General features: G+C 53.9%; 2 protein-coding genes across 11 annotated transcripts in view; one reads left to right on the top strand and one right to left on the bottom strand.

Annotated features, from left to right (window-relative positions):
• The first annotated feature begins 6 nt into the window (after window positions 1–6).
• Dexi (Dexi homolog) lies at window positions 7–12,942 on the top strand. Of its 2 annotated transcripts, none has more exons than XR_004515221.1 (2): window positions 7–457; window positions 12,325–12,942. XR_004515221.1 is itself a non-coding variant. In XM_033758616.1 (2 exons), the coding sequence occupies exons 1-2, from the start codon at window positions 20–22 to the stop codon at window positions 12,698–12,700; spliced, it is 660 nt and encodes a 219-aa protein (XP_033614507.1). In that variant the 5' UTR covers window positions 7–19; the 3' UTR covers window positions 12,701–12,942. The 2 variants fall into 2 exon arrangements, 1 of the variants encoding a protein (XP_033614507.1); XM_033758616.1 differs by having other exon boundaries at window positions 7–303.
• Window positions 12,943–14,050: 1,108 nt separating this feature from the next.
• Window positions 14,051–17,404, bottom strand: part of Ciita (class II major histocompatibility complex transactivator) — a 43,016-nt gene continuing 39,662 nt past the window's right edge. For 7 of the 9 annotated variants that reach the window (XM_010609977.3, XM_010609980.3, XM_010609979.3 and 4 more), the window contains 2 exons: window positions 16,955–17,059; window positions 14,052–16,502 (listed from right to left, as the gene is read on the bottom strand). In XM_010609977.3, the coding sequence (XP_010608279.1) occupies window positions 16,984–17,059 (76 nt within the window). In that variant the 3' untranslated portion in view covers window positions 14,052–16,502; window positions 16,955–16,983. Of the gene's footprint in view, window positions 16,503–16,954; window positions 17,060–17,404 lie in introns of all 9 variants that reach the window. The other 2 variants (XM_010609976.3, XM_010609974.3) reach the window with 1 other exon arrangement.

A 17,404-nucleotide genomic window follows, 5' to 3' on the forward strand; every position in this document is an offset into this window, starting at 1 on the left:
CGCCCCCGCCGCTCCCTGCATGCCCGGCGCCCGGGTCGCAGCCCACCTGGACTCTCTGGGCCCCCTGGTCTCCTACGTGCAGCCTCCACTGCTGCCCTCTATGTTCTACGTGGGCCTGTTCTTCGTCAATGTGCTGATCCTGTACTACGCCTTCCTCATGGAGTACATCGTCCTCAATGTGGGCCTCGTCTTCCTGCCCGAGGACTTGGACCAGGCGCTTGTGGACCTTGGCGTGCTCTCCGACCCCGGCTCTGGCCTCTATGATGCTGATTCAGAGCTCGACGTCTTCGATGGTTACTTGGAGTAAGGCCTTAACTGCTGTATCCCCTTCCCCTCCGCGATCCGTAACCCTTGGCCTGGACCAGCTGCCCAGATCATGCCGCCCCTCCTGGTTGGGGACGCCGTCCAGATGGAGATGGGACCCCCAGGACAAGACCCTCCCCGGCCTCCAAGGCCTGTAAGTGCCCTGGGGATGAGGGTCGGTTGGGGTGAGGGAGAGGGATGTGCCCCACACCAGATGCACATCCCTCCCCCAGGCTCAGGATCCAGCTGGACGCCAGGAATGACCAGACCCCTCTCATGCCCTCAGCTGGGGCTGGAAAACTTCCCTAATGAAGGGACAGCTGTTGAAAAGGGAGCGGGTCCCAGGGCCTATGTTACATTTAGGATAGCCATGGAACTTATCCCCATGGCTTGTAGAAAAAGCCTTTGCACCCTAATCTATTTGAGGCAGAGCTTCCAGCTCCTCCCACCACCAGTCTCAGCCTGTCTTCTTGATGACCTTGGCTCTTTGGGGATTCTCAGTAGTCCTGGAAGTAGGAAGACTTGGGGGTGTGAGAAGGGTTAGGGAGCCAGGCACTGGTCACCTTTGCACTGTGGTCCCTAGGGGACTGGGGCAGGATTGAGTGCAGGGCTCCGAGCCAAGGCTGTGAGAGGAGAAAGCTTCAGCAAAGAAGCTTGTACTTCTTTTGGCCTTGGATTTGCTGCTGCCTTGGAGTCAGGTTTCAGGGTGCCCCAGCACATCAGCTGCGCAACTCAGATCTGCAGGGGCTGCCAGCTTTGCGGACTCCCTTCATGGAACAGGCAAGTGAAAGTAGGTGCTTGGACTGCCTTTGTCTGCAGTGTTTGCAAATCCTCAAGAGCCTCTTGGGTCATCAGGAGAAGGGACCACAGGATCGTTGCATGAGGTGGTAAAGTCCTGCCTGTGTGCTTTGACCAGGGATCTGTGTGTTTAGCCCATGTTACATGTTAGAGTCAGGAAGATGAAAGTTCCAGCAGGAATAAGAGTGGCCAAAGTCACCCAGGAAGGAGGAGAAGGAAGAGGAGGAGCAGGAAGAAGAGAAGAGGCAGCTGGACAAAATGAAAGCTAGAACATGGGTGCCAGGAAGACTGTTGGGCAGCTGTCAGCTCCAGGGAGGGGTCATGAGGCAGACAGGGACTTGTTGGCTGAGCCTGTGGCTGAATGATGCTGGAGTTCTGCTGGGCATGGAGCCTGAGTAACAATGGAAAGGGATGCCGAGGTGGTGATAAACAGATGCTATTTACCCCTCTGCTGTGTTCTTCGTCATTGCCAACATAGCCATAGTCAGCAGGCGCCTCAGTCAATCCTGGATACTGTGACAGCATGCTATAGACTGAGTGGCTTAAACAACAAGCATTTATTTCTCACAGTCCTTGTAAGATGGGCACTAATGCCATTGCAAGGGCTCCACCTTCATGAACTAATCATCCTCCAAGGCCTCACTTCCTCATACCATCGCACTGGTAACAGGGTTGCAACATAGGAATTTAGAAATTGAGGGACTCAAACCTTCAGTCTACTGCAGAGGCAGGGTGGGGCAGGACTTGCTGCAGCTATGCTCGGGGGCAGAAGCTCTCCTAAGAGACCAACAGCTAGATTTTTTTTTGAAGAAAGAAAGGTTGAGGGCAACGAGATCATATGAGGAGTCAAGAGCCAGGTGCCCTTGCCTACCTGTTTTCCACCCACTTTTTTGTTCAGTACCATGCTGGGAAGTGAACACAGTGAGCAAGACATGTGCCCCTGGCCCTCCTGACATGTGGTGAGGAAGACTAGCAGGTCTCTGAAAAGTCCATGAGGGTTGGCAAGAGCTCTGAAGGCAAGAAGGACTGGGCTTCCCCTATGGTTCACTGCTGCTTCCTCAGCAGCTCGACGCTTGTTAGATGCTCTATAGAGAGTGAGGAAAACTAAGATAAAATGTGATAGGGAAGATAAAGGAATAAGAAGGGACAATCTGTTTTAGTGAGGAGGGGGCAGAGAAGGCCCCTGTGGGGAGCTGACACACTTGAGCTAAGCCCTAAATTGATTGGAGCCAGAGAAAAGCACATCAGACAGAGGCAGCTGCAATCTGAGACATTGAGATGGGAGAGAGTGGACTCATCCAGCAATCAAAAGGAGGCCAGTGTGGCTGAAGAGCAGCCTCAGAAGAGTCAAGGGCGACTATGTGGGACTTGGAAGGCCAGGGCCAAGAACAATGGGCGGTGATTAGAGGGTTTCAGGCAGAGGATGACACAATCCAACTAACCCTTTGCAAAGATAGCCTTGGTGTCCACGGGAAAATGGGCTGAAGGGCAAGTGTCGAAACAGAGAAGACAGCGAGGAGACTCCTAGTTGTTCTATGGGCAGAGGCTTGGGACAAGGCCAGGTCGTTGGACACAGGGCAAGAGGAACAGATTGAGAACATTCGTCAGAAGTAGAATCTCTGGGATCCATTCAAAATCTGTGCTACTAGGGCCGGGGATTTAGCTCAGCTGTTCCGCTGCCTGCCTTGCAAGCGCAAGGACCTGAGTTCAATCCCTGGTACCAAAAAAAATCTGTCCTACTGACCATATACTATTTCTCGTGCTAGGCCCTTTCTATAATCTCTCATTCAGTCATTCAGCAAACCTTGGCCCTGCTTGTTCTGCTGCCATCCTTTGTGCTAGGCCTTGGTGATCCCAAGATGAGTCCCTGTCCCCAAGCCAAGTGCTTGACTTTGAGACAGTGTAACTTGGTAAAGAATGTCTTATTTTATCTTCTTACCACATCGACAGAAACACTTCCGCTTCCAAATGAAAACATTGGCATCTTCTGAGCTGAAAACTGAAGCCAAAATGCTTTGACATATTTTACAGCAAAGGCTGCTTGAGCAGAAATACCAGGAAGTGTCTCTTGGCGACACCCCTGCACGGCTCTTGGAGTGACAGGTGACCCCAGGAAATGGGAAACACGGGGGCCTGGAGACATGGGGAAAGCCAGGCCTAGCACTCTCTCCTCCCTGTCCCCAAATCCAGACTGGGGGTCTTGGCTACAGGGGTGGAGAAGCCCAGACCCTCGAGTGCAGGATGGGTGACCAGCAGTGGAATGTGGGAGGTATCTCAAGACCGTCTCACTAGTTCTCATCTCTGGGCCCCTACAGCAAGCGGAGGAACAGCAGAGGTCAGATCTTGTTTTTTCTCACTTATTTGTGTGTGGATACACAAGCTCACAAGCCGATCCAGGAAACGCTGACCTGGGGCAGGGGAGGCTGGGGGTCCTTCCCTTTCTCTCTCCCTCTCTTTCTCCGCCCCCGCCATATTTGTATCACATAATGCAAGTTCTTTATACCTTTGCTGAGCACCTATTCAAGAAGGTGGTATTAGGGTCTGGAAACCTAGATTCTTAATACCTAAGTTCAAATCCAGTCGTATCGGTGACCTTGAGCCTGCTGTTTAACCTCCCCCTGTATGGGTTCCCTCTTCTATAAAACAGGGATAGTGAAAATCTGCCTTGCTGTGAGGATTAAACAGACCTTCCTGTACATAGTGAATAATGCTATTAACTGCTCTTGTTAACAGTCAGATATGGCGGGAGGTATATACACACAGGCCAGTGTGAGCGCATAAGCCTGCACCTGCGTTCCTGCATGGATATTTATACCCCACCGTGAGCAAAGGCGGCCTGGCTGCCTGAGGTGCAGGAAGGTCCAGGTGTGGTCTACTTGACTGCTGACTGCTGAGACTGCCTTCCTGCCTGGGACCCTCCAGGGCACTAGATCTGGAGCTCTGGGGAGCTGGCTCTGCAGTTTTCCTAGAACATTAATTATTGCCCAGGACTCGGAAGTGGGGGGTCAGGAGGAGAAAGGGCTGTTTCAGCTGGCCTAGAGAAAGTCCTCACCTCCCAGCCATTTGGGTGCTTGGGCGGCTCAGCTGGACTGATTTGTCCAAGTTCCTGATGAAGGTGGCAGTGCCCACAAGGCCTTTCTTGGCACATGGAGATGCTGTTGGAACAGGGCTTGGAAACTAGAAGACTGGGAACACAGGGCAACAGGGATCAGAAGCGTAGGGTAACTGACCACTTGGTTTGACTGCAGAGTTTCGAAGCCTCTGTCTTCTCCCAGGCTACAGTGCTGCTTTCCAGTCTGCCTGCCCTTGGCTTTCCCTGCTGGTCTGCAGCCTGTGCTGTCAGCAGAGCACCCAGGCTGGGCTTGTCACTGCCCGGCTCAGAAGACTGCACCTTCCATGGGGACGTGGGCACAGTCACATTTGAGTCGTGGGAGAGCCCATGGGCAAACTGAGGAGCTTGGCGCAGGGTTCAGGGCAGGTGCTGGGCCCCAGGCAGGAGGCAGAGGCTTCCATGCAGGTGAGAGATGATGATGGGTGGTGTGGAGAAGCAGGTGCGCCCCGAGCTCCAGCCAGCCCTCCTGCCCATTCCTGGCGTGAGGCTCACCCAGATGGTTACATCGGGGTCGGCTGCCCCGGGATAGGAGAGGACTCCAGCACATCTCAGGATACTGAGACCCCAGGACTCCTGTCCCTGGGCCCTGAGTTCACACTAACTGGAGATTTCAGCAGAGACAGGCAGGTCCTACCTCTCACCCTTCACAACCTCGTGTCTGTTTGCTGAACTCAACCATTTGTTTATTTGTTTTTGGTACTGGGGATCGAACTCAGGACCTTGTGGGCAGCAGCACCACTGAGCTAAATCCCTGGCCCTGAATTCAACCATTTGTATTTCTGGTTTCTCTTCTCTCTGCCCCCTGCAATTTCTGAAAGCATAGTCTGCCTTGGGGAAGCTAGCATAATAATGAAAGGGATAGACTTCTTTATTCCAGTCTCACAGATAAAGAAACTGGGGCTTAGACAGGGGAAGTGAAGGATCAAGGGAATGAGTCCAGGGCAGCCAAGCAGCCTCCTACCTGAGCACTCCTGCTACCAGGGAGAGAAGGGGGCTTTTAGTGAGGTTCTCCTAAGCCTGCTCCTCAAATACCAACTCAATTTCTTTTTTTCTTTTTTTCTTGAGACAGTTTCTCACTGTGTAGCTCAGGCTGGCCTTGAACTCATGGAAATCCTCCTGCCTCAGCCTCCCAAATACTAGGATTATAGGTGTGCACCCCCACACCTAGTTCTAACTCAGTTTTCGCCACGCCTGCCTCAGATGCACTATTGCTCCTTTTTCTTTTCTTTAAAAACAAACAACCGTTTTGTACTTACAGAAAAGTTACAATAGTGTAAAGAATTCCCATACACCATCTGTTGCAGCAGGTAGCATTTTCTCGTGTACACAAAGTTGGCTTGCTCTCCTCCTTGTGCATGTGTACGTGTACGTGTAATTGCTTTTCTAAACCACTTGAAAATGGGTCACAGACATTACATCCCTTTCCTTCTGAATGTTTTAGTGTACAGTTGTATAGGACAAGGATTTTTTTATTGGTACATGTTAGGTATACAGTACAGTTGCATTCATAGTTTGGATCTTGCACCTTTATATGACAGGTCTTGCTTTTTATTTTTTCCCCATTCCCCTGCCCTCCCTTTACCTGCTCCATCCTTCCCTATTTACAAAGATTTTTGTTTCCATTTTTTTTTCCGACAAGGATATTTTTATATAACCCCAGTTTGATGGCCAAAATCAGCAAATTGAACGTGATATAGTCCTGGGCCCAGGCTCATCTACGTCTCGTCATTTGTCTCAACAGTGACCTTTGACGGTGATGGGGGAGTTGGGATCTAGGACCCAGCCCCAGGTCACCCTGTGCATTTTGTCTCTTGAGTCTGGCAGAGCTCCCCCGTCAGTCTTTATCTTCTTACTACTGGCATTTTTGAACGATCCAAGTCTAGGATTGGTGGGCTGTCTGCCCCCGCCCCACCCCGTGTAGTTTGCCTGACGTTTCTTCCCGGATAAGCTCCAGTAGCACATTTTTGGCAGGAGTGGCACGGAGGAGAGCGAGGATGGTGTCAACAGCTCCAGGCTGTCTGCCCTGTGACTGGGCCTGTTGACTTTGGTCACTTGACAGAGGTGGTGTCTTGCAGGTCTCTCTACTGTCCAGCTACTTTATGTCCCTTTATAGTTTAAGGTGTGTTACACTACATTTAATGCTTTGTCTTTTTTTTTTTTCAAAATTTTTTATGTGGATCTATTTTATTTGTAATAATTTGCAGTGGTGCTGGAGATCCACCTCAGGGCCTCACACATTCTAAGCACATGCTCTACCTCTGAGCAACACACCCAGCCTATGTAGATTTATTTTTGAAAGAATGTGTCACTCTAAAGAGAAAATCATCATCATTCAGCATAGATAAAAATGAGCACCAAAGTCATTAACATCTGGCCAAATACTAACGCTAGGCAATGGCTCAGGGCCTATGGTCTGCCCTCCTTTTGTTGAAAGGGCAATTAGCAGCTGTCAGGTGAAAAAGGGGGTGCCAGACGGAACAGAACTTTCTCCTCGAAGTAATCCAAGCTCTTGACCGGCGCTGCAGAGCGAATGGCTTGCATGCCTATATCTGTGTTGCTTACAGCTGCCTCCTTGCACCCTCTGAAATTGTGGCTTAGCAACTCTGCGGTCAGAAGCATTTGGGTTGAAGTCCTAATTACACCAACACTTTGGACAAGTGGCTTCACCTTCCCGAGTCTCGGTTCCCTTCCTTGTAAAGTGGGGATAATGGTACCTACCTAAGGGCTCGCACCAACTTGGTAGGCTGGTGACTGATGTAGACAGTTGGCGTTTAATAAAGGCGGCCAACATCAACGGTGTGTGACAGACCCAGAGGAGGTGCTGACCCAGGGATCCTTTCCTAGGACACCCTCATTCTTCTAGGGTCCCGGGGTGGTGATCATTGCTGCCTGGTGACTCCCAGTGATGCCTCGGGTGTCCTCGCAGCCGCCATCCTGGGCCCCCAGGGTAAGGCCTCATTCCCAGGATTCCTTCCTAGTAGACGCGTGGCTGGGTGGTTAAAAATAACTGCCTCTCCCCCGACTCCTGGCTTCCCTTGGGCGTCACTTTCTGGAGCTGGCTGGGCAGGGCTCATTAGCTACATTAGACAGGGAGGGAAACAAAGGCTTGGGGAGGGTCGGCGCCTCACCCTCGATGGCCGGCTCTGAGGTGGCAGTGCTGATGCCCCCGGCTGTGCTCTGCCAGCGCCTCCAGTGGGAGGTGGGAGAGGGAGCCGGCCTGCGATGCCCTGGCCTGCCGGAGTACTTGCCACGGTTGCCTTGTGACAGGCGCTAGGCTCAGGGGTGTCAGGCTACACTCTGCAGTTTCATCTTCATCGTGCCTTCAGCATCGCCTTCTGTTTATGATGAGCAATGTTGTATTTTATTCATGATGGTGACATACATGTTCCCTTTAAGGTTGAATTTTTTTTTAAATGCATTGATTTAACATGTAGGCTGAGCACCCCTAATCTGAAAATCCATAATGCTCCAAAATCCACACATTTCATGTGTTGACCTGATGCCATCAGTGGAAAATTCCATACCTGGCCTCATGGGACAGATCACAGTCACAGTGCAGGTACACTAAAATATTGTGGAAAACTGCCTTCAGGCAATGTGTACAAGGTATATATGAAACTTCAATGAATTCTGGGTTTTCTATTCCCAAGATCTCATGATGTGGATGCAAATGTTCCCACATCCCAACTCTGAAACACTTCTGGTGCAAGCACTTCGGGCAGGGGCTGTACAACCTGTACTACTAATGTTACAATAGTTCAGGAGGTCCTTGGATGTGACAAGACTCAGGTAAGGTACACGTGCTGCCTTTCTGAAAGGCTCTCAGAATCTTGGGCAGTGGCAGCTACGGGCACACTGTAGCCCGCGGATCTTCCCAAGGCCTTGACCGATGACCCCAGACGTGAGAAAGAAGCTCTTGTTCCTCCGGGACACTGGCTTCCCATGGAACTCCAGCCACTTTGGAGGCGGGCAGCTCCTCCTTTGCTGTGGCCGGACCCCAGCCATGGCCCAAGTGAGTGAGTCAGGTGAGGCCCCCACTGCACAGCCTGCCCCAGAACAGGGGAGGCCCTGGGAGGGGAGTCCTATCATTGGCCACTGTTACAGGTCCTAGGCGCATGGAGAAAGGACTGAGCAGCTGGGCTTTGGAAGGCCAAGTCTTTGGGCCACAGAAGCTCACTCTGCTGCTCTTGGGTTCTAGTTGGGAACAAAGGTAGAAAAAAGGAGGGGACAAGCCATCACGTGCTGATGCCTTGCGTGTGCTGGGTGTTGCCAGACTTCCTGTGAGGTGGGCACCGTCCTGTTTGAAGATGAGGGAGTGGACCCAGGGAGGTTGGGTGATGTGCCTGAGGTAACACAGCTCCTTGGAAGAGCAGAGACAGAATTACCTGACCCGGGCTGATCCCAGTGCTCACACTGACTGCCCCAGAGGAGCAGAACACCGGGCAGTGAGCTGCAGAAAGGAGCCGTCTCTGTCCAGGGCACCTCTTCACCAGTACTCTCAGGACAAGAACCCTCCTCCCACTCAATCCTCATCCCACCCTTGAGGCAGCTTCTCCCTAGAAGTTTTTTGTTGTTGTTTTGTTTTGGTTTTTTTCGAGACAGTCTTGTTTGTTGTTCAGACTGGCCTCTAATTCACCATATAGCCTAGGCTGGCCTTGAACTCTCAGCAGTCCTCCTGCCTCAGCCTCCCGAGTGCTGGATTACAGACTTGAGCCACCACACCCGACCTTTCCAGAGGTATTGAGTAGAGACATTGCTTCTTAAAATGAACCAGGTACCCAACTGTCCTGAAAACAAAAATGAGTCCCCCAGCCTCTGCCTCTGTCCAGCTCTGGGGAGTGACCTTGAAATGGCTTGTAATGAAAGGCTATAGCTTCAGAAAGAAGAAAACAAAACCACCGATGGCTAATGAATTGTCTGTTGTGTTGTATTGATGATGGAGGGTGGAGAACCTGCTGCCCTGGATTCCATAGGCTGTGACTCTGAGATGTTTTCATCCAGAAGCTCTGGACGCCTGAAGGAAAGGGTTTAGGATCAGACCATGAGCTTCAAATCCTGGCTTTTTCACTTACAAGCTGTGTGGCCTTGTACCACTCCTTACCCTCTCTGAACCCCACCTGGAGTGCAGGGATACTGGGTCTGTTCATCCCTACCTCCTGGCACTGTTTGGAGGAATAGGCTGACATGAGCTAAAGCAGCTGGTACAAGGTGAACAGAGGAAGGGTGTCTTGATAAATATCAGCCGTCGTGGTGGTTGTCACTGAAGGTCTGCCAAGGCCACACTTGCAAATCAGAGGACCGAGGGGTTGGTGTGTAACAGCCAAAGTAGGTGACACAGAGGAGAGTGGAACCGTGCCCAGGATCACCTCTAGCTGTATGTCGAAGCCAGGGGCCACATCTCTGTCTCCGCTTGCTGTGTGACTTCAGACCGGTCACTGTCCTGGCCAGGCCCAATCAGCTGTGGAGCGAGGGGAGCCAGTTCAGATCAGGTCTCCCCACACCTACATGACTGTTGTGTGTGCTGCTGCATCTGCCAACCTCCTGAACTAGTCCTCACATGGTTTTCTTTAAATCAGCCCTTTATAAAATGAAATAAATGTTTTGATGACATCTATAAATAGAAGGGGACCCCGAAGAGCAGTCCATGGACGAGGGGAGAGCACGTGAGGGACGCTCCTGCCAGCCCTGCAGCTTGGGCATGCACGGGATGCCGTCCCCAGTCACGAGGTGAGGAGTGAGGCCTCCCGGGTGGTCCTTGCCTCCAGCATCATCCACACAGGTCTGAGATGGGCCCAGGTCCTGGGCTTCACCACCGTGAGCACCGCTGAGGGCAAATCTGAATACATAGCTCTGCAGGGTACTGGTCACGGCGGTCTCTGCACCACCACTGACCCCTACCCCACCTCAGACACTCGGGCGGTGGGAGAGGAGCCCCAGAATGCCCTTGCCATCATCCCTAGATCCCTCTGCCTGCAGGTTCTCTGGGGTCAGTGGGAGCCAAGGAAGGTTTCTGAGCAGTGACAGGACATGTTCCCAGCTGCCATGTGGCAGATGAGTCTGGCACAAGATGTAGAAACTTGGCTGATTTGTCCCCCACCTCCTGCCTGCCCGTGCCTGCCCTGTACCAGACACAGGGCTGGTGGCCCTGCCTGCCTCTCCTCCCCAATCCCTCCCACTCTCTAGCTGCCCTTCAGGTACCGCTGATGCCTTAGGCCCCTCCTCCCCACGCTGGGTGTATTATTTCAGGCTGGAATTGCTTGCTAGGCAGATTGCACATCTCAAAGGCCGGGGCCATCTTCACAGTGTGCCCACAGCCAGGTCTGACATGTACTGTTAGTGTTTAAAACCGCAGATGGGGCAGGGGATGTATCTCAGTGGTAGGCACTTGCCTGGCTGGTGTAAGACTCTGGGTTTGGATCCCTGGCTACACACACACACAGTTAAAAATAGAATCTGCAGTGGGGGAAAGCCAGGCTCTGGACAGCAATGGTGAATCTTTTAGAGAAGAGTACCCAAACCTACTTATTCATTACAAAGTGCCAACACCGCAATTAGACCTGAGTACTGAGGTTTTGGCTCAGAAAAAGCAACTCCTACATTAACATCTTTTGTCCTAAGAGAAAAACAAGTAACACATACACCATAGGTCTGCCACCAGCAGCTCTAGGACGTCCGAGGTGAGCACCTTTGGACTGAACCTTAGTTTCTTCACCTATGAAACAGAGTCTTAATAATACCTAGCTCTGGGGTTTGTCAGGATCGAATGGGGTGACCCGTGGAGCACTCCCTTTCAGGCCTGCTCTCTCCCCCCCGGCAGACCATGAGGAAAGGATTCGGGTGGGAGTTGTTTGGGAGAAAAGGCAGGGAGGGAAGGAGACCTGTAAGGGATGTGTCATTACATCATGATGTCATCAAGCAGGTTAGCTGTGGCCCTGAGCTCAGAGAGTGGATGGAAAATACGCCTCAGAGTCACCACGGCCCCTTGGGGCAGGGGCTAGGTCTAGGTGCCCCGTCCTGCCTGCCGGCCCTACTGGAGGGGAGTTGCAGGAGTTGCAGGTTAACCCTACCTGCCCTAGAAGCCTGTGGGCCATGCAGGCTCTAGAAGCCAAGAGAGATCTTGGCCCAACAGGCACCAGCCCCCATGGTTGGAGGCTGCCTGGCCAGTGCCCTGGGGAGGGGAGAGAGGCCCGCACCCACTGCTGTACCCTGTGGCCCACTGTAAGCGCTCAGGGAGTGGGCCACATCTCGATTGTGACCCACTCTATTTTTCTTACTGGTCCAGAGCCAGCTGTGTCGCTCAGTAATGCAGCTGTCACTAGGCTTCTGTTTTTATTTATTAATTAATTAATTAATTAATTAATTTATTTATTCATTCATTCTTTAGCCTGTAAAATAGGGAGACACGCATTTCTCAGTGGAAACAGTTTTGCCCCCTTAGGTGGCCCTCAGAAGTGAGGCTGGAGACATTTTTAGCCATCACAGTGACTGGAGGCGCTAACGGCAGTTAGTAGTCAGGGGCCATGGTTGCTAAAGCAGCCCCTTCATCCACCAGTCGGCCCACCCCCGAGTCAGCAGCGCCCTGCTGAACAAGGGTGCACCCTGCATGTCGGACATGACAGTTCTGCCTGATGCTCATCGAAGTTTGTAGAAGGAAGAGTCTGAGAGGGATATGGGGGTGCCAGGAGGTGGGCCTGGGATACAAGGTGCTGCTGTGATGCTGGCACCCACTGGACAGCGGAGGGAGTGGGAAGAGAGGGCCTGCCTGGGCTCTCAGTAGGGCATGCGGCTGCTGAGTAGCCTTGGCTGACGGGCACAGGCCTGGCAGCTGCCAGGCGCTTTCTGGGCAAGGTGGGAGGAGCTGCCAGGCCCCACCCACTCCGAGTTTGCTGGGCTGAGCCTGCCTGGACCCTGTCCCCTGCCCCAGCAGCCAGCCCACAGCCTCTTGCATTAAGTAAATTTATTAAACTGCCTTTGCAATAACAATAGAAAAACATCCCAGCCCGAGTCCAGGTGTCTGGTGGTGCCTGGAACTGAAGGAGGGAAGGAGACCGAGTCTGCCAGACTGGTTGCAGGTTGGGTGTCCTTGCTGATGACATCCTTCTTCCTGTTAGGCCTGCTCCCCTCCAAAGCTTCGTGCCAACAGAGAGGTCCTCGGGAGAGTGGAAGGAGAGATTGGGACTGAGTGCCCAGGCTGAGAAGGCCCTCGTCCCCACGGGGAAGACGCGCCACGTCACTCAGAGGGCTGGCCTTGGCACGCGACTCCATGCGGTCAGGACGGATGTTCCCGCGAGCCCAGCCCAGGTCTGCTGCCTGCACTGCGCTCCGCAGGCCACCTGCTTCCCCCTGCTCCACCTCTGCAGGAGACACTGCGAAGTGAAGCTGAGGCCACACCCAGAGGCCGCTCACAGGTCCTTTCTCTACCAGTTGAGCCTCAAGCCCGGTGGGTTTCCAGCCCAGGTCTGGTCTCAGCGACTGCTTTGGGGGTGACTCGGAAAAAAAGCTGAGGAAATGTCAGAGGCCGAGGTTAGGGCCTTGACTTACTCATTTCAAGTTGCTTGTTCATCGTGTCGGCAGGACTCAGACATTAGGCTGCAGGGTGCCGTGTTGCTCCTCTGGCCAGAAATATATTTTTGAAAATGTGAGCAGTGTGAATACTTGATTTCGATAAACCTGTAAAAGCAATACTTAGGAGGCTGACTTATTTCGATTAAAAAATGTATGCAACTCCAGTTTCTCAGGCCTGGTTTTCTTTCTTCTTTGAGCTTTGGAAAAGGGGTCCTTTTATGTATCTCAAGGATGCCAACAGGCAAAAAAGTCAGAGCCCCGCAGTTTGGAGCTCCAGTGGGGTTTGGAGAGCAGACAGGCCAGAGAGTCTCAGGCAAGCAAGCCAGGGGCAGCTGCGGGGCGTGGTAGGAAGGCCGTTGGCCGCATTGGACTCAGGTCTGAGTCTCACAGAACTGGCGCTGTGCAGCCCCCCAGAGGGAGTGTGGTAGAACTCTGTTACAGAGCGGGACGGGGCAAACGAAAGGAGAGCTGGGCTGACTAGCAGGCTCATGGAAAGATGGCAGGAAATCTCCCCGGGCTGCAGGGCACTGTGGATTTTCAAAGCACCTTTGCGCTCTCCAGGTTAAGGAAGTCCCCATTGTGCAGGTGAGGAGACTGAGGCCTGACTGGTCACCCTAGAGGTGGCTGTGACTCTGCCTGCACAGGATTCCAAGGGTGGGGATGGAAGGTGGTTGAGAGGGCTGGGGAAACTGCATGGGGAGGGTGGCATTTGCATAAGGAGAGGCCTGAGGGAGCGGGCAGGTGGAGAGACGGGGAGAGCAGGTGCTTGCTGTCAAGTTTGCTGCACCTGGAACTGTGCCATTTTGCCTGAGTCCCCCAACATCACTTCTGCGCTCACAGACGGGGCTCGGGGACCGACTCCAGCACACCGCACCAGCTGACACCTCAACTCCTTCCTTTAAGGGGACATGACCATAAATGTCATTGAGTCAGGGTCTCACTGTGTGGTTCAAGCTGACCTCAAACTCATTATAGAGCCCAGGCTGGCCTTGAACTTGCGGAGATTTTCTTGCCTCTGCCTTCCGAGCACTGGGTTTACAGGTGTGCGCCAACACACCCAGCTACCTCACCTCTTAAGATGACTTTGTATGAATTACAAAAGGCCGGCCCCCCCCCAACTGATGCACACTGCCATACCAGGACTCACAGCTTGGAAAGCTGAGCCCAGACGAGCAGCCCGAAATTCACCCCCTGATCCAGGTGACTTTGCGCAGTGTCCGGGCTGTCCAAGCACACCTGGCAGCCTTGTCAGAGAGTTTTTAAAATTTACTAAAATGCAAGAGTCTCCAGAGAGACAGAAATATGATCATCTTACCCACCGCTGTGTATTTGGTATGTAGTTGCAGAGTGAATAAACCAGTCGGCTGAGGATCGTCCGTCCAGTCTACATTTATTAAGCACCTACTGTACACAGGCACCTTGCAGGGTGCAGAGGCCAGTTCCCCGCCCTCCTGGAGCTCCCAGCCCAGGAAAAGAGCAGACAACGAATTGCAATGGGGTTGGAGAGTGGCAGGGGGCAGGGAGGGCTGTCTGTGGTCAGCAGACTTCCCGGGGAGCTGTGCTTGACAGAGACCTGAAGCACAAGAGGTCAGCCGTCAGAGGAGGCGGGAAGAGCGAGCGCAGGTGTAACTGGGACCGCACACACTGAGCTGTGCACCAGGCTCTCTCCTGGGATCGTCCCGTAACCCTAGGAGGAAGCGCCTGGGCCCATTTTGCAGATAAAGGTGATGAGGCACAAGGCAGCCTCACTTGCACACGTGATGAACTGCACTGAGGGGTAGGAGGAACTCGTGGTGACCATAATTCACATTTACTGAACATGGACCCTGTCCCTTGCACTGTGATAAGTGCGACGTGAATTAACTCATAAAGTGGTAGCCACCACTCAGAAGTCATCGTGGACAACAAGAGCCTCTGGCCTCATTCTAATGCCTCAGAAGCAGAGGGTTCAGGTGTGCCCACCTGGCTGACAGGTGCAGTAGGTGACGGCACCAGAGTCAACAGTGCTCACACCTTGGCCACACAAAAGGGGGTTTCATGGAGTCCGTATCACCTGCAAATGCCGGGGCCCCCCCGAGCAGTGATGCCCGAGCTCTTCACCCTCCAAACCTGAGTGACACACGTGACAGCCTTTGCAGTGCCAAGGAGGCGTCTCCGCCCCCGCAGGCCCCAGGCTGGAACCTCAACCCTCCTGACTTCAACTCCCACTTGCAGGGAGAGGAGCAGTGTGGAAGGCTGGGCACTCGGGCTGGGAGCCGCGGCCGACTAGCTGCCTCCCACCGCCACCAGCAGCGAGCAAGTTGCCCCCATCAATCCACGATTGGGCTTCTGGCCAGTGGGACAGGCTTAAGAGAAAACAGCCACACTGCCGGCTCTCTGGGCAGAAGGCAGAGCTGCCAAGGGCCTCTCTGGCTCCTGCAGACCCGGGAGGTTTCCAGCTTGGCCAAGAAGTGGCTCCCGGGACAGAATGGTGAGCTCCGGGCCAAGGCAAACTCTCCCCTCTGTGTGGCTTCAGCCTTGCTGACTTCCAAAGAATGAGTCTCCGCAGAATCTCAGGAAGCCGTGAGCAAGGCCCTTTCAGGGAGGACAGGATGTGGCCCAGGCGGACACTGCCGTGTGTGTGTGTGTGTGTGCACAGTGGGGGCAGCAGGACGGAAGCAGCCCCTGTCACACTGGCCCAGAGAGCATGGCAGAAACAATTTGGTGTGATGTGGAAGGCTAGGCTATAAAGAAGTCACCAACTGTCCTTTGTGGTCTCTCTCCTCTTCCTCTCTTCTCCTCTGTCTCTACCTGACTTCCATCTTGCTGAGCGGTCCCCCTTCAATCCTGCACCATGCTATGAGGAAGCCCAAATCCGTCCCCACAGAGAGGTCTCCAGCCAGATGTTGTTCCTCAGGGCCGAGGCCCCAGCCAGAAGCCAGAGTCGAGTGCAGACAGGCAGGTGGAGGAGCCTTCAAGCTGCCCCAGGTAATCCTGAGGGGAAAGGGAGCTGTCCCTGCTGAGCCCTGCGCAAGTGACAGGAGTGTGAGCCAGTGGGTCCGGTGTTGTTTCCAGCCGCCATGCTTTGGGGTGGCTTGGTGTGCATCGGATAAACCAGAACAGTAGTTCCCCAAAGTAGAAATCATGGTGTAAACATAAACCCCATCCCTTTCCATGAGGCTGACATTAAAAATGTAGTGAAAGACAGGGGAGGCAAAGGCCCAGGGTGGGCATGAGGTGGGGGGTCCCAAGCTGTCTCCCCACCCTTCAGCCCTTAGTGTAACCATTTGCTGGTCCTGGCTAAGATCCAGAGCTTGGCCCAGCTTTGACCTTGGCCAAAAGTTAGTGCAAACAGTAAGTGACCCAGACAGATAGCAGCTGCTGTAGAATCCCTGTCAGTTTGGGGGCCAGCAGACCAGGGCCCAAGCAGGTGGACACAGGGCGGCCTCAGACCCTCATGCTGGCCTGGCTGTGGCTGTCCAAGTGTTTGCAGGGAACACCTCAAGCCCTGCCTTGGGTGCTCCACCGCTGAGCAAGTCTGGTGTCTTCCTGGGCCTGGAGGAGCCTGGAGCTGGGCCGAGTCTTCTCACAGAGCAAGATGTGGATCTACACAGCTCGGCAGTGCCAGACCTGAGCCCATAGGGGCCAGACGCCAGGCTCTGAGGCTCAGGGGATACAGCCCAGGGACGAGCTCTGCCCCCAGGTACCCAGCCGAAGTCCAAGGTGGTCAGTGTCCTCAGTGTTGCTGCAGGGTCAGGAGAGGGAGGTGAGCTGGGGGTTTTAGGTGGGGCAGTCTTGACACGGGGGCATTGTGGGAACGGAGGAGGGCCAAAGGGGACTGCAGCACAGCTCAGAGAGGGGCAGACATGGAGGGAGCCCAGGGCTGGGGACAGTCCCTTTCACAGTGCGAAGCAAGTTCCTAGGAAGATGCAGCCAGGGCACTGTGGCGGTCAGCAGCAAGAAAGGCTTGGGTGTCCCAGAGGCAGGCCCTTCCCACACTCAGGCTGTGGGTCCCTCTGCCCTTCCCGGGCTCTCACTCGACCACAGAGGGTTCCTTAGCCCCCGGGGGCCCAGCACAGAGATGGGAAGTCCCAGGCAATGTGCAGGCCCACAGATGGCCACCCAGGCCCACCTGACGGCCCTGCCTTCTCAAAGACACTGCTGCACCTGTCCCCACGCTCCCCACCCCGAGCTCACCCGGTCACTTCCTCCAGGGCCCAGCAATGTCATCGCAGGCTAATCCGGGAGTCCAGCTGCTGCAAGTATTCCTGGACACCAAACGGGATGGTGGGTGTCCATATCCTGTGGGGAACATGGGACTCAGCAGCCAGCCAGAGGAGGGAAGGCGGCTGGGATCCCCCGGTGCAAGAGGACCCCCAAATCCTCCTCCCACTCAGCCTACAGCAGCAGTGACCCCCCCAGATTGCCAGTATGTCCTGGTAGATGTGGGGTGGGGGTTGGGGGGGAAGAGAGGCCAAGGAGATCTGAGACTCTTCGGGTTCTGCTCTTTGACCTCAGAAAGGTTGGCTACGAGCTGGGCACGGCGGTGCACACCTGTAACCTCAGCACTCTGGGAGGCTGAGGCAGGAGGGTCACAAGTCTGAGCCCAGCCTAGACAACTCAGCAAGATCCTGCCTAAATCAAAAA

Source organism: Fukomys damarensis, unplaced genomic scaffold, assembly GCF_012274545.1.
Source record: "Fukomys damarensis isolate Sample0158 unplaced genomic scaffold, DMR_v1.0_HiC HiC_scaffold_34, whole genome shotgun sequence".
In the NCBI taxonomy this organism is placed as follows: Eukaryota; Metazoa; Chordata; class Mammalia; order Rodentia; family Bathyergidae; genus Fukomys; species Fukomys damarensis.

What these genes read in the sequence shown, in the direction of transcription:
- Dexi (XM_033758616.1), top strand. Translation starts at nt 20, where the DNA reads ATGCCCGGCGCCCGGGTCGCAGCCCACCTGGACTCTCTGGGCCCCCTG. An exon ending in GTCTTCGATGGTTACTTGGA is followed by an intron (nt 304 to 12,324) that starts GTAAGGCCTTAA and finishes TCTTCCTGTTAG; the next exon opens with GCCTGCTCCCCTCCAAAGCT.